Here is a 15,884-nt window from a genome sequence, read left to right as displayed (position 1 = left end):
ATGTTTGCTATTAGGGAGGTGCCCCAAGCATCCACAGGGTTCTCACCATTCGAGTTGGTCTATGGTCGTCACCCTAGGGGTCTACTGGACATTGCAAAAGAGACATGGGAGAGTGAGTCCACCCCATACAAGAGTGTTATTGAGCATGTAGCACAAATGCAGGACCGTATAGCCACTGTAATGCCCCTGGTAAGGGAACACCTCCAGAGAGCTCAAGAGGCCCAAAGTAGAATTTACAACCGGTCCGCAAGAATCAGGACATTCAACCCAGGCGATAGGGTCCTTATACTAGTCCCCACTGTTGAGAGTAAATTCTTAGCGAAGTGGCAAGGTCCTTATGAAATTGTTGAAAAGATCAGTGAGGTGAACTACAAGGTGCACCAACCAGGTAGAAGGAAGCCTTTCCAAGTTTATCACATAAACTTGATCAAGCCCTGGAAAGACAGGGAATCCTTGGTGGCGACAAATACTGTTAATAATTTGTCACCACCAATCCCTCCAGTCAAAGTAGGTGATGCTCTATCAGTGTCACAGAAACAGGAGGCTCTGGAATTTTTACAGAAAAACAAAAACAAGTTCTCTGACCTCCCAGGGCGTACCCACCTCATCCATCATCACATTGAAACTGAGCCTAGAAGCAGAGTAAACCTAAAGCCCTATAGGATACCGGAGGCACGTAGGAAAGCCGTATCTGACGAGGTAAAACGTATGCTTGATCTGGGGGTAATTGAGGTGTCACAGAGTGAATGGTCCAGCCCGATTGTGCTAATCCCAAAGCCCAATGGAACTTGGAGGTTCTGTAACGATTTCAGAAAGTTGAATGAGATCTCCAAGTTCGATGCTTATCCTATGCCCAGGGTAGATGAGTTGATTGAGAAGTTAGGTAACGCCAGGTACATAACCACCCTCGATCTCACAAAGGGCTACTGGCAGATTCCACTTTCTGGCGAGGCTAAAAAGAAAACTGCATTCTCCACCCCTGATGGGCTATTCCAGTATGTAGTGATGCCATTCGGGTTACATGGAGCGCCTGCAACTTTCCAGAGGTTGATGGACTTGATTCTGCGACCACATCGGGATTACTCAGCCGCCTACCTCGATGATGTGGTCATTTTTAGCCCTGATTGGGAAAGTCACCTCTGTAAGGTACAGGCCGTGTTGGATACCATAAGTGATGCAGGGTTGACCATAAATGCCGAGAAGTGTGCTCTAGCCCTAGAAGAGGCCAAATATCTGGGCTACATTGTTGGGAGAGGATTGATTAAGCCACAGCTAAATAAAATTGAGGCAATACAGAATTGGCCTAGACCCCTGACAAGGAAACAGGTTAGAGCTTTCCTGGGTATTACCGGTTATTACCGTAGATTTGTGCCGAACTTTGCCTCAGTTGCTGCTCCACTAACTGACTTGACAAAGGGCGGAAAGACAGCAATGGTCACGTGGACCCCAGAGGCCGAGAAGGCTTTCCAAAGCCTTAAGTCTGCCTTGTGCCAACCACCTGTGTTAGTTACCCCCAATTTCAGGCGAGAATTTCTGGTCCAGACAGATGCCTCTAACACAGGCTTAGGTGCAGTACTCTCACAAGTAGTGAATGGTGAGGAGCATCCGGTGACATACTTGAGTAGAAAACTAACCCCGGCCGAGAAAAATTATGCCATTGTGGAGCGAGAATGTTTGGCAGTGAAGTGGGCCCTAGAATCTTTAAAGTATTACTTGCTAGGCAGGAAATTCAAGTTGGTGACAGACCATGCCCCCCTAACATGGATGAAGTTAAACAAGGAGAGAAATGCAAGAGTGACTAGATGGTTTCTGTCCTTACAAAACTTTAATTTCACTGTGGATCACAGGCCAGGGAAATTACAGGCAAATGCTGACGCATTGTCGAGGGTGAGTTGTCTGTGGGGACAAAAGGCTCAGCCCTCCGGTCTGAAAAAGAGGGGGGGGATATGTAGACATGTCACTGGAGAAGTGGTTGAGGGGGTGTACATCTCACCTAGGTTGCTACACAGTGTGAGATGGTAAGTCCAGGATGGATCAGTTTCTCAGCAGCAATATGCTGCTGAGTTGTTATTTAATCTTGCCGGGCCTGGGTTTATATGGAATGGCAGGTAGGTTTGGTAGAGGGACCTGTCATTCCACACCCCCCATCCCTCGTTCCAGTTCTGGGTTTTGGATCAGGTGAGCTTTGATCCTAATTAGCCTGGGAAGGTAAAGGCTCTGCGGGCCTGCAGGTGTTTGCTCTCAGCCAGGGAAACGAACAGTCTGTGTGTTTGAGGAAGCTGCAAGCACAGCCACTGCTGGAGCTAAAACTCACCCTGCGATATCCAGGCGAAAGACGCTGTGTTTATAAGTGTCAGATAGGTGAGAAGAACCTGTTAGTAAGCGCCCAGCCGGGCTAGGTTGTTTGTTTTTGTTATTATTTTGTTCCTGTTATACACAAGAAGCACGGTGTTGCTGTATAATTTTGTTTGTTGGACTGTTTGTACCACGAATAAACGCCAAGGTCTGCTTTATAAAGTCCAAGTCTGCTGTGAACTGTGTCCAAACACACCCTACCCCGGGAAGATCCCTTACACTGTTAATCAACCAATATTCTCTCTATGACAAATGCAAAGTACTGATATACAAATCATCCAATTAGAGGCGCTAATGATAAAAGCTATTGGATGATTTGTATATCAGTACTTTGCATTTGTCATAGAGAGAATATTGTGTATTAGAGTAAGCGGCTGCTACCGGGCAACCTGAACAATTTTTTTTTTATTATTATTTTATGTACATTTGTGTTTTTTTATTTGGAATTTTTATGCACCATTGCGCTGAGTGAGGAGATTGATACATCTGCTGCGCCTATTATTGTTTTTTTCTCCTTGACATACATATGTATAAATAACCAAATTACACTGCGGTCCATCTCCAAATATATTAATAGGCCTCAAGCCGACAAGCTGGCTCAAAGACAACCAATGACCGCAGTGCCCCATTAACACTTTCCGGCTAACCTGGAGTTTAAAAACACTGCCTTAGACCATTCAGAGTAAGAATCATTAACCACTACTCTATGAATTCAGTCTTTTAGCCAGTTTTCTATCCATTTACAAACAGATTTTTCCAGACCCGTAGACTTAACCTTATACATTAGCTATGTGTGGGGAACTGTAGCAAACGCTTTTGCAAAATCCAAGTATACCAAGTCCACAGCCACCCCTCTGTCCAAGTATACCACGTCCACAGCCACCCCTCTGTCCAAGTATACCACGTCCACAGCCAACCCTCTGTCCAAGTATACCACGTCCACAGCCACCCCTCTGTCCAAGTATACCACGTCCACAGCCACCCCTCTGTCCAAGTATACCACAGCCACCCCTCTGTCCAAGTATACCACAGCCACCCCTCTGTCCAAGTATACCACGTCCACAGCCACCCCTCTGTCCAAGTATACCACGTCCACAGCCAACCCTCTGTCCAAGTATACCACGTCCACAGCCACCCCTCTGTCCAAGTATACCACGTCCACAGCCACCCCTCTGTCCAAGTATACCATGTCCACAGCCACCCCTCTGTCCAAGTATACCACGTCCACAGCCACCCCTCTGTCCAAGTATACCACGTCCACAGCCAACCCTCTGTCCAAGTATACCACGTCCACAGCCACCCCTCTGTCCAAGTATACCACGTCCACAGCCAACCCTCTGTCCAAGTATACCACGTCCACAGCCAACCCTCTGTCCAAGTATACCACGTCCACCCCTCTGTCCAAGTATACCACAGCCACCCCTCTGTCCAAGTATACCACGTCCACAGCCACCCCTCTGTCCAAGTATACCACGTCCACAGCCACCCCTCTGTCCAAGTATACCACGTCCACAGCCAACCCTCTGTCCAAGTATACCAAGTCCACAGCCAACCCTCTGTCCAAGTATACCACGTCCACAGCCACCCCTCTGTCCAAGTATACCACGTCCACAGCCACCCCTCTGTCCAAGTATACCACGTCCACAGCCAACCCTCTGTCCAAGTATACCACGTCCACAGCCACCCCTCTGTCCAAGTATACCACGTCCACAGCCAACCCTCTGTCCAAGTATACCACGTCCACAGCCACCCCTCTGTCCAAGTATACCACGTCCACAGCCACCCCTCTGTCCAAGTATACCACGTCCACAGCCACCCCTCTGTCCAAGTATACCACGTCCACAGCCACCCCTCTGTCCAAGTATACCACGTCCACAGCCACCCCTCTGTCCAAGTATACCACGTCCACAGCCAACCCTCTGTCCAAGTATACCAAGTCCACAGCCAACCCTCTGTCCAAGTATACCACGTCCACAGCCACCCCTCTGTCCAAGTATACCACGTCCACAGCCAACCCTCTGTCCAAGTATACCACGTCCACAGCCACCCCTCTGTCCAAGTATACCATGTCCACAGCCACCCCTCTGTCCAAAGTTTTGCTCACTTCCTCATAAAAAGAAATCAGGTTTGTCTGGCAACTTCTGACTTTCATAAATCCATGCTGTCTGTTGCTTAAAATACTTTTTTCCAGCAAGAACTCGTCTATGTGTTATTAAACTCTCCAATATCTTGCCCAACTATAGAAGTTAAACCAGCAGGTCTGTAGGGAATTCCCTATATCACAGGGATAGAGAGAGTAAAAAAGGGGGAGGGGGTATGCCTGTATATCAAAAATGATGTACAAGTGAATGTGAGAGATGACATCACTAAGGAAGCAAGGGAGGAGGTGGAACCCCTATGGGTAAAGCTACAAAGGGAGCAAACTAAGGGTAAAGTAATACTGGAAGTATGCTATAGGCCCCCTAACCAGGGGGAGGGAGGGAGGAGGCAGAGGCGGACCTCCTATCACAATTTGGATTAGCGGCAAGTATGGGAAGTGTCATTATAATGGAGGATTTTAATTATCCTGGCATAGACTGGGTGGATAGAACCACGCATTCATCTAAGGCCCGCCAGTTCCTAAATGTCTTGCAGGAGAATTTCATGGGTCAGATGGTAAATGTATCAACTAGAAACAAAGTGTTACTCGACTTACTGATAACCAACAATACAGACCTGATCACTGATGTGGAAATATGGGGCAATTTAGCAAATAACGATCACAGGTCAATTTTTTTTAGTAAAAATCACACAAATAGGAAGCATAAGGGGAATATAAATACACTGAATTTCAAAAGAGACAACTTTCCTAAACTACGATCCTTGCTAGAAGATAATCATTTGGATAAAATATTAGGAACAAAGAACATGGAGGAAAAATGGGTATGCTTTTTTTTTCTTAAGTATGCTTTAAGAGCATATTAAATAAGGGCTAGCAAAATAAATTTAAAAGAGCTAATAAAAGTCCTGGGTGGCTTAACTCTAACGTAAAAAATGCATATAAAAGGAGAAGTGTCAGGGCTGGGCTCAGCCCTTACTTCTCGGAGCTGGCTGCTCAGCTGACGACTAATTGCTGGCACCTATCTCTACAGAGTTACTCAGCTGTTGATGATATCCTGCTCATCAGTCCTGCCTACTTAAGCCGTCCAGTCCAGAGGAGCTCTGCCTTCGCCTTGGTAAACATCACAGAAACTATCTCCTGTGATCCTGTTCAAAGACTTGCTTTGCTGACATCTTAAAAAAACAAAGGGAAAGGAAAGGAATTCCCAAAGAATTCTTCAAAGAGGAACTAACCGGTATTATATGTAAAAAAAAAATCATCCTTATTTGAAAACTCCACATAATACTAACAATTAATAAATATATGGTAATACCAAACCTCTACCACGTACATCTAAAAATTAGACAATTGTCTTATGGACACACCACAATCAGACATACAATCTCTCAGACATCAAACACAACTAGTTCTCTATGTTGGATCCTAATTCAGTCATAATTAATGGAAAGCAGGGTAATAGCAACACGGCAGTTCACTGAATAATCCAAGCTGGATATAGTTGGACATACAAAGTCCATGCATACGGTCATATATATTCAATGTGTTCATATACTTCAATTTTCATCCGTGCTTTGTAACAGTAACTTTTCACCACTTCTTGTGTCATCACCACCTTCTAAAATGGGCACTCACCAGAGCCTAGAAAAGTTTTTGCCTTTGGTTCATATAGGGATAACCACTCCACTATCCTGGCGTTCCTCCAACTATTTAGCCATTAGATGCTCCTCATTCCTCCATGCCAGTGTTGGTATCACACAAAAATTGAACATTCATCATTGTGCAATATATTTATATAAAAGATTTATTTTGGCCGATAAAAAAATATACAAGAAATGTGCACTCACACTTTATGGTGCCTTAGAATCGGCACTGAGTCTATCCTCTTGACACGAGTTTGATCAGAGCATGCACGGACGTCTGCCCCACATCTTTAAATGCCATTGGTGTGATTTAACACTTGGAGTGTGCAGGCGTCCACTAATGCCTCGTACACACGATCAAACAATCCCGCCGTGTGTGGGCTTCCGGCTGACTTTTTTTACCCAAAAGTCCGGCGGACTAAGAAAGTATTTTTGCACTCCAATCTGTCCGGCGGACAATCTGGCCGTGTGTGTGCCAGTCCGCCGTACTTTTGAAATGAACGGACTTTTCCCGCCTGGAGAAAAGTCTGCTCATTTTGAGCACGTCTCAAGGTAGCCGGGGCCAACGAAGGAGGCGTCGCTGGCCCCATCACCTGGTATGGACTTAAAGGGGAACCCCTACGCCGAAAAATCGGCGTGGGGGCTCCCCCCCCCAAGTCCATATCAGACCCTTATCCGAGCACGCTACCGACCGGCCAGGAAAGGGGGTGGAGACGAGCGAGCGCCCCCCCCTCCTGAGCCGTACCAGGCCGCGTGCCCTCAACATGGGGGGGTGCCTTGGGAAAGGGGGGGGCGCGGCCCCCCCACCCCAAAGCACCTTGTCCCCATGTTGATGAGGACAAGGGCCTCTTCCCGACAACCCTGGCCGTTGGTTGTCAGGGTCTGTGGGCGGGGGGCTTATCGGAATCCGGGAGCCCCCTTTAATAAGGGGGCCCCCGGATCCCGGCCCCCCACCCTATGTGAATGAGTATGGGGTACAATGTACCCCTACCCATTCACCTGTGAAAAAAAGTAAAAAAAAAAAAAAACACAACACACAAGGGTTAAAATAGTTTATTGCACAGCTCCGGGGGTCTTCCGTCTTCGGGGGGTCTTCTCGCTGGACTCCTCCGCTATCTTCTGCTAGCTCTTTTACTAGCGGAGGAGCCCGGCTTTCTTCTTCGTCGCCACCCTCTTCTTCCGACTTCGGGGGTCTTGTCCCCCTCTTTGTTTCTTCTTGCCGGGCCACCGCGCCTTCTTCTAGCTCTTTTACAGGCTGTAGGCCCGGTCTTCTGTCGCCGCTGTCGCCGTCTTCTGTTCTTCTCTTCAGATGTTGCATCGTCGCTGTCTCTGCTCACAATGACGGGGCGCGCGGCGACTTATATAGGGACATCACCGGATGATGTCCCCGCCCATTATTGTCATGCTTGTGGCTGTCAGAGTCTTGCTATGCCTCATGGAACTTATAGTTCTGCAACAGCTGGAGGTCCGCTAATTGCATATCCCTGTCCTAAATCAAGCAGGTTTAGGAGATATCCACAGTAGCTACACAGGTAAGCCTTATTATAGGAAAGAGAGACGGCGCCCTCTAAGTGCAGCGATTCAGGATGGTCAGAGCGAGGCCGATTGGTGTGATACCCCTGCTCTGTTGTAAACTGATGCTGCGACTTCCGGGAATGGGCTGGATTGAGCGGCGCTACGGAGCATGTGTGCTCCTTCCTCAGGCAGTGGCCATATTAGTTGTGGTAAGCTATAAATAGAGGAGAGAGTGGAGTGTAATGGGTGGGCCATGTACGGAGATCGTGAGGACTGTCATGCGCAATGGGGTAATAAGGAGCTGCATGAGAAAAGGAGATGGTAACCAAGGGAACCAGTCATGCGTAAAGGCATAGTATAAAACTACATCGGAAATAAATAAATAAATAAGTCTATATAGAGGTGACTATGGGGACCGGTCATGCGCAGTAGTGTGGTAAGGGACAGCGTCGGAGGAGGAGACAGTAGTCATGGGAACCAATGAAACGCAGTCAGATAGTGTGAGACTGCGTCGCAGGAATGTATTAGTGTGTGTGGGAATCATAATGTCCCACACGCTGAAGGGGAGGATGTATTAAATATACGGAAGAGTATAAAATTTTAAAAAAATAGAAATTAAAAAAATAATAATAATAAAAAAAAGAAAAAGACGGGGACTGATGATTGCGGAATGTATAAGGGGCACAGATGTTAGTTGTGCAGGGAAGCTGCTGGTAAATGCGGAGGGCGATAAACTGTATTCTAATGGGTGGAATGGACGTGAAAGGGGGGGAGAGAGAACTATGTGATGAAATATGTTAAATGGGTCTGGACAAAAAGGTATATATATCTGAACAAAAAAGGTATTATTATTATAGGCTTACCTATAGTAAAGTGGGTGTAAAGGGTTTACAATCACTTTAACCCCCTCAATACAGTGCACTTACACCCCCTTCCTGTCCAATTTTCAGCTTTCAGCGCTCTCACAGTTTGAATGACAATTACTCAGTCATGCAACACTGTACCCATATGAAACTTGTGTCCTTTTTTCCACATAAATAGAGCTTTCTTTTGGTGGTATTTAATCACTAGTGTTTTTTTTTTTTTTGTGCTATAAATAAAATAAACTTAAATTTTGTGAAATAAATGCCTTTTTTTTTTGTTTCTGTCATAAAATGTTGCTAATTAGTCATTTTTCTTCATAAATTTTGGCCAAAATTTATACTGCTTAGTGTATATTATTTGGTCTTTGTGAAGAGTCTACAAACTATGGTGCCAATCACTGAAAATTGATCACATCTGATCAGGCCTTCAGTACATCAGGTGAGACACTAACAAGTCAGCAAAGTACAAATACCCCCCAAATGACCCCTTTTTAGAAAGTAGACATGCCAAAGTATTAAGTAGGTAGCATGGTGAGTTTTTTTAAGTTGTCATTTTTTCCCACAATTCTTTGCAAAATTAAGATTTTTTTTTTACAAAATTGTCATATTATCAGGTTATTTCTCACACACAGCATATGCATACAACAAATTACACACCAAAATACATTCTGCTACTCTTCCCGAGTATGGCGATATCACATGTGTGAGACTTTTACACAGCCTGGTCACATACAGAGGACCAACATTGAAGTAGCACCTTCAGTCTTTCTACGAGCAAAAATGACACATCTCGTGTCACAACCACCTATTACAGTTTTGAAGGCCCTGGAGCACCAGGACAATGGATTTGCCCACAAAATTACCCCATTTTGGAAAGCAAACACCCCAGCGTATAATCTGTGAGGCATAATGAGTCATATCACTTTCGAGCCGTTGTGGATCATTTGGGGCTGTGTCAATACCATCTCCATTATGGCCATGAGCTCCCCCATGCTCCTTTGTATACACAAAACAGAAGAAGGTATTTAATAATTTTGCCTTCTCTTTGTTCCCAGTAATGCAAGGCACCGTCCCCTGAAGCCCTTCCTGCACGGACACTTGCCCACATTCCACTCTCACCTCTGTTTTCTTTGCTTTAATTTTTCTTCCAGAATTTGAGTATTCAGATTGGTGGTCCTCTTTTTATAGTCCTCTAACTGCTCCTGCTGCCTGTTCAACAACATTATGGAATTAGATCAGAACTTCAGTTATAGAGTAATGTTGAAAGACAATCTAAAAATTTAGTTACTAAATATATCATGGGCACACAACAGTGCTTAAAGCTGAGCTCCACCCAAAAGAGGAAGTTCTGCTTTAACCACTCATCCTCCATTTGAGAAGCATGGAGGGGGGGATGGGTACCTGATTTTGACAGGTACCCACTCCCACTTTTGCTCCGACCACCTAGGCAATCAGAGCAGAAGTTCTCCTCCCTCCCTCCCCCCTGCAGTCTTCTGGGACACGTGACAGATCCCAGACTACCGCAACCGCTATTCATGTTGCGCAGCGGTACATGATTGTTAAGCCGCAAGCTGTCACAGCTTGGTGCCCATAGTCAAGAATCCAGCTGGGGTGAGCACACTGCTGGATCGTGGGACAGGTGAGTGGCTGCTTTTTAAAAGTCACCAGCTACAGTTTTTGCAGCTGCTGAAACGCAGAAACGCCTCTTTAATATAATATTTCCAAATACTACCCATAGACATGATATAGTGTTCACCATTTTCAATCACTTTAAGTGAGGATGTTGCCTCTATTAGAGGACCTGGACTCTGCTGGCTGGCCCTTGTCTTTGGAAAAAATCTGAAAATCCAAGGTCCCGACTCACATTCATATACTAGGGCCAATTTTGGACAGAAGCCAATTAACCTACCTGCATGTCTTTGGACATGTATTAATTTCTGCTATTGTCTCCTGTGATAAGCGGGACAAAAGCACCTTTCAGTGTTGTTTATCACACTTTTCCCCAGAGAGATGGTGGCATCAGATGGATCATAAATGTATGGCTAAAGCTGGCCACACATGGATTGAAATTTGTCTCGTCTTGTTCAGCAGGGAATGTCTTTGCATTTATGGGCACTGTGGTGTACAGAAGTAAATCTACCAACTGACTTCTGTATACCTGCCCTGTTGGATTTTCCCCAGTCTCCCCAATACAATAACTCTACAGGGAGGATTACCCCATCCACATGTGTCATTTTCTTTTTTGTTCAACCCGCTGGTTGAACAAACTGACTCATCTATGGACTGCTTAACCACTCTCAGGAGATCACTGGTTCCTTTAACTGCTCGCAGACCATATACCACAGATATACAGCGACTGGATCACATACTAGGTACGTGCACGTGCGCCACCGGCGACCCAGCTCTGCTGTGATTAAATACAAAAGATGCTGGTCATCAGGTTCCGGCCAATGGATGACCGCTGGCACCCGCCAATCGTCCGAAAAACACAGGACTGAACTCTGCTTATGTAAACAAGGCAGAGTTCTGTCCTGTCAGCTAAAATCCATAATTTCCCTTAGTAAAAGCAGCACACAGTTTACACCAAAACACTGGATAGTCTCACATTTAATCCTCTGATCACCATAGCTGTTTAACTCCTACCCAGCCAGTGTCATTAGTAGTATAGTGACAGTGCATATTTTTTAGCACTGATCACTGTATTGGTTGTCACTGGTTCCCAAAAAGTGTCAGTTAATGTCAGAATGTCTGTTGCAATATCGCAGTCCTGCTATAGGACGCTGATCACTGCCATTACTAGTAAAAATATAAAACAAAAACAACAATTCCAGAATATATCCCAAAGTCTGTAGACGCTATAACTTTTGCACAAACCAATCAATACATATTGGGATGTTTTTTACCAAAAATATGTAGCAGAATACATATTGGCCTAAATTTATGAAGAAATTAGATCTTTAATAATTTTTTTTATTGGATATGTTTTATAGCGAAGAGTGAAAAAATATAGAATTGTCAGTTAACCAGTTCCTGACCGGCACACACCGATGTACGTCGGCAGAATGGCACGGGCAGGCATATTGGCGTACAGGTACGTCCAGTTTTAAATGCCGCCCTGCCATCGTGTGCCGGTTGGGACCCCAGTGAGTCCGGTCGCGGGTCCCGCGATCGTCTCATGGGGCGGCTGAACGAGGAGATGCTGCCTAGCAACAAGTGACGCTGATCTCTGCTCCATGTGATTGGAGCAGAGATCAGTGTTCACTAAAACAAAGCCCAGCCCCCCACAGTTAGTAACACACCCCTAGGAACACTTAACCCCTACACTGCCACCCCCTGGTTAACCCCTTCACTGCCAGTGTCATTTACACAGGAATCAATGCATTTGTATAGCAGTGATTGCTGTATAAATGACAATGGTCCCAAAAATGTGTCAAAAATGTCCGATGTGTCCCCCACAATGTCGCAGTCACAATAAAAATCGCTGATCGCTGCCATTACTAGTAAAAAAAAAATTATTTATAAAAATGCCATAAAACTATCCCCTATATTGTAAACACTATAACTTTTGTGCAAACCAATCAATATTCGCTTATTGCGATTTTTTTACCAAAAATATGTAGAAGAATATGTAAATGTCTCTAAATTATAGGCATAATAGCCGACCCTGGCTACAAAGATTTTATATAATCAAATAAAAGCTGACAATTTTAAGTACCCTTGCCAGTCTTACATGGTTTGTTGCCACCCTCTAATGCCACTTTTACTGGACATCTTGGTCTGTTACAGCTGAACTCAAGTAAAAAATCGCAAACAGGCAGAAGTTTTATTGCAGAAGAGACACGCAATGCCTCTTCTGCAATAAAGTTCTCTTATCTTCCTTTTTAAAATCCTCTGTGGAATATTCCCTGAGCTGCGAATACACAGCTCACTTTAAATTTCAGCACAGTGCCAGTGTATGGGAATGGCTGCACACCCATGCAATAAAAATGGCTGAAGATGGACACCCAAAACAACCAGGGGAGAAGATGCCAGTGCTAGCGAGGGACATTACGGGTGTTGGACCATTGGAACTAAGGTAAGTATTTGCATCGTAATCCAGTTTGAAGGAAGCTTAAAAATAAAGGACTTGCTGGTTGGATCAACAAGTGGGGAAAAAAAAGCCTAAAAAAACCCCAAAAACTAAGGCAGCCGCCACATCTAAGAATCAGTGATCTGCAATTTAATATATTGGTGTTTTTTGGATTTAAAGTGGTTGTAAAGTCAGATGTTTTTTTTTATCTTAATGCATTCTATGCATTAAGATAAAAAGCCTTCTGTGTGCAGCAGCCCCCACAAAGCCCCCCTAATACTTACTTGAGCCCCATCTCTATCCAGCGATGTCCATGAGTGCCTCGGCCGTCCAGGACTCTCCCTCCTGATTGGCTGAGACACAACAGAGACACCATTGGCTAAATGAGTTTGATAGCAGCATGAGACAATCAGGAGATAGAGGGGGTGGGGCAGAACCGCAGCTCCGTGTCTGAATGGATACATGGAACTACAAGCTTGCTGTGGGGGCACTCAACAGGAGGAAGGGGCCAGGAGCTCCAGCCAGGGACCCGAGAAAAGGAGGATCCTGGCTGCTCTGTGCAAAACTACTGCACAGGGTAGGCAAGTACCGTATTTATCGGCGTATAACACACACTTTTTTCCCCTTAAAATCAGGGGAAAATTGCGGGGGAGTGTTATACGCCGTTCCCCCGCGATTTCCGCGTGATTTTTGGGCTCTGGGCGGCTTTAAGCCACCTTCGGCAGTACTCGGCGGCTTAAGAAGGGCCGAGAACGGCAGAAAGCTGCCGAGTACGGCCGAAGGCGGCCAAAAGCCGCCGAGAACTTCCGGGCGCCGCCAAGATACACAGGACATCTCGGCGGCACCATTTTTAAAAACAGGCTGCATTGATGGGCATTTAAATGTAAGTTTTTTTTCCTTAAATTTCCCTCCTAAACTTGGGGTGCGTGTTATACGCCGATAAATACAGTATAATATGTTTGTTATTTAAATAGAAAAAAAAAACTGAGACTTTACAATCACTTTAATGCCGCATTAATTTAGCTTTTAAGATATTCAAATCTGATGGATATTGAATGATAAATAATATATGGTCTGCTCACCTTTTCTCCTTTTCCAGGTAGCTGTCATATCTCAACTTCAGAACTTGGACAGATTCTGAAAAGATATTTAAAATAACACTATAAAAATATGATTGTAAGGTTAGGTTCACACCTTTGAATAGGCTGCTGTGCCTGTGTTTCATGCAGGAAAGGGTACCTGCGTTTTTTTTTTTAAAACAAAGGTGCAGGAAAATGTGTAGCAGTGTCATTAAGAATGAATGGCGGCCTGGCACATCTCCAAAAGAGCAGCATGGTTTGGCTGCAGGAACAGGTGTGTTCCTTCACCCTCAACCACCCGCACAAGCGTGAAGCTTTATTTTTTCTTATTAAAATAAAAAAACATGCCTTACCTGCTCTGTGCAATGGTTTTGCATGGAGCAGTTCCAAACCTCTTTTTTTTTTTTGGGTGTCCCCCGCTGGGACTCTCAGCTCCTTCTCCCATCAATTGATGGGCACAGTGGGAGCAACTGATGGGCACAGTGGCTGCATTTTATGGGGCACAGTGGCAGCGTTTGGCACAATGGCTGCAATTGATGGGGTTTTTTTTCAGAGTTTTTCTGCACCCTCCCAAAAATGTTGAGCACCAGCTGCCACTGATCTGCACACGCAGTGAGGCAAAGACTTTGAGGATGGCCTGGTGCCAAGAAGGGCAGCAAAGAAGCCACTTCTCTCCAGGAAAAAGATCAGGGACAGACTTATACTGCAAAAGGTGCAGGGATTGGACTGCTGAGGACTGGGGTAAAGTCATTTTTTCCTTTCCGATTGTTTGGGGCATCTAGAAAAAGCCTTGTCTGGAGAAGAAAAGGTGAGCGCTACCATTAGTCCTGTGTCATGTCAACAGTAAAACATACTGAGACCATTCATGTGTCGGGTTGCTTATCAGTCAAAGGAGTGGGCACAATTTTGCCTAAGAACACAAATGAATAAAGAATGGTCCAAAACTTAGTGGCTTGGGGAACAAAACATCAAAATTTTGGGTCCATGGCCAGGAAACTCCCCACACCATAGACACTGAGAACTTGTGGTCGATCCTCAAGAGGTGGGTGAACAATGAAAAACCCCACAAATTCTGACAACCTCCAAGCGTTGATTATACAAGCATGGGCTGCCATCAGTCAGGATGTGGCCCAGAATGTGATTGACAGTATGTCAGGGTGAATTGACATGAAAAAGAAGAGTCAACACTGCAAATATTGACTCTGCATAAACTAAAGCCCCATACACACTATCAGATTGTTTGCTGATTTTTGTCATCAGATTTACCAAAACCATGTAGTGAAGGGTCTGCCTGATTGCATACACATTGAAACTCCCAAGGTTTGACCTCATATTATATGGTTTTGGTAAATCTGAAGGAAAAACTCAGCAGAAAAACTGATAGTGTGTATGGGGCTTTAGTGTAATTAATCAAGAAATTTTTTTGACACTTATGAAATGCTTGTAATTATACTTCAGTATACCATAGTAACATTTGAAAAAAACACTGAAGTAGCAGACTTTGTGAAAATGTATATTTGTGTCATTCTCCAAACTTTTGCCCAGGATTGTACTTCTCTCTGTCAATCCTTCCACTGGTTGCCAGTTACTTGAGGAATTAAATTCCAGCATCTTACTCCAGTTTCTTTACCTTGCTTCTTCTCCAGCTCTTCCTGTAGATTCTGCCTCTCCGCACGCACTGAAAGATAAAAGCAAATAAGCCTTGCAAGATGTGCAGCTCTTTTTTTAGAGCAAGCAAAGTGTTAGAAAGCAGACTGATACCAATTTCCTCTTTCACAACATCTTGGCAAAATTAGCTTCTAGGTGAAATTTGATACAATAAAAATGATCTGACTTTAGGAACATCTTTCCATGTTGCTTTTCAGGCAAAGCCCTGTACCTCTTGTGTACCCACCAAGCCACCCCCAGCAAACAATCAGTAAATGAAGTGTCACAGGAAATGAAAGGGTTTAATCACTGTGTATGGATAGTAGAAATGTGGTTTGATGAGTGACCTGCAGCAGACTAAATTATCCAGTTCAGCTCTGTGACAGGCTCAATGGGGCAGAGGCTTTTGGTGGGGACTGCAGGCTAGCCTTAGCCTCCCCAAGACACAGACTTTGGGACTCTAGGGTCCATGTTAAAGACCTAGATGTCACATTTCCTTTTCCAATATTTTTATTCAGAACATTTAACAAGTACAAGATCAACATTTACCATTGTAGTAGGAAGTAATTGTACATTTAACAAATCACTTATGATTCGGTTACATCAACAATTATC

The 15,884-nt window shown here is 44.7% G+C and overlaps 1 protein-coding gene across 1 annotated transcript in view; it reads right to left on the bottom strand.

Moving 5' to 3' along the window:
- The window catches only part of LOC143986492 (synaptonemal complex central element protein 1-like), a 63,969-nt gene that overhangs the window by 25,356 nt on the left and 22,729 nt on the right, over window positions 1-15,884 (bottom strand). The window contains exons 5-7 of the mRNA XM_077484833.1: window positions 15,253-15,300; window positions 13,626-13,680; window positions 9,594-9,683 (exon numbers count right to left, since the gene is read on the bottom strand). Of these exons, the coding sequence (XP_077340959.1) occupies window positions 9,594-9,683; window positions 13,626-13,680; window positions 15,253-15,300 (193 nt within the window). The remainder of the gene's footprint in view (window positions 1-9,593; window positions 9,684-13,625; window positions 13,681-15,252; window positions 15,301-15,884) is intronic.

Source organism: Lithobates pipiens, unplaced genomic scaffold (genome assembly GCF_037356315.1).
Source record: "Lithobates pipiens isolate NorthernLeopardFrog02 unplaced genomic scaffold, aLitPip1_a1.2 Scaffold_166, whole genome shotgun sequence".
Taxonomy (NCBI): domain Eukaryota; kingdom Metazoa; phylum Chordata; class Amphibia; order Anura; family Ranidae; genus Lithobates; species Lithobates pipiens.
The sequence above is the reverse complement of the archived record's forward strand: the minus strand, read 5'-3'. Positions and strand labels throughout refer to the sequence as shown.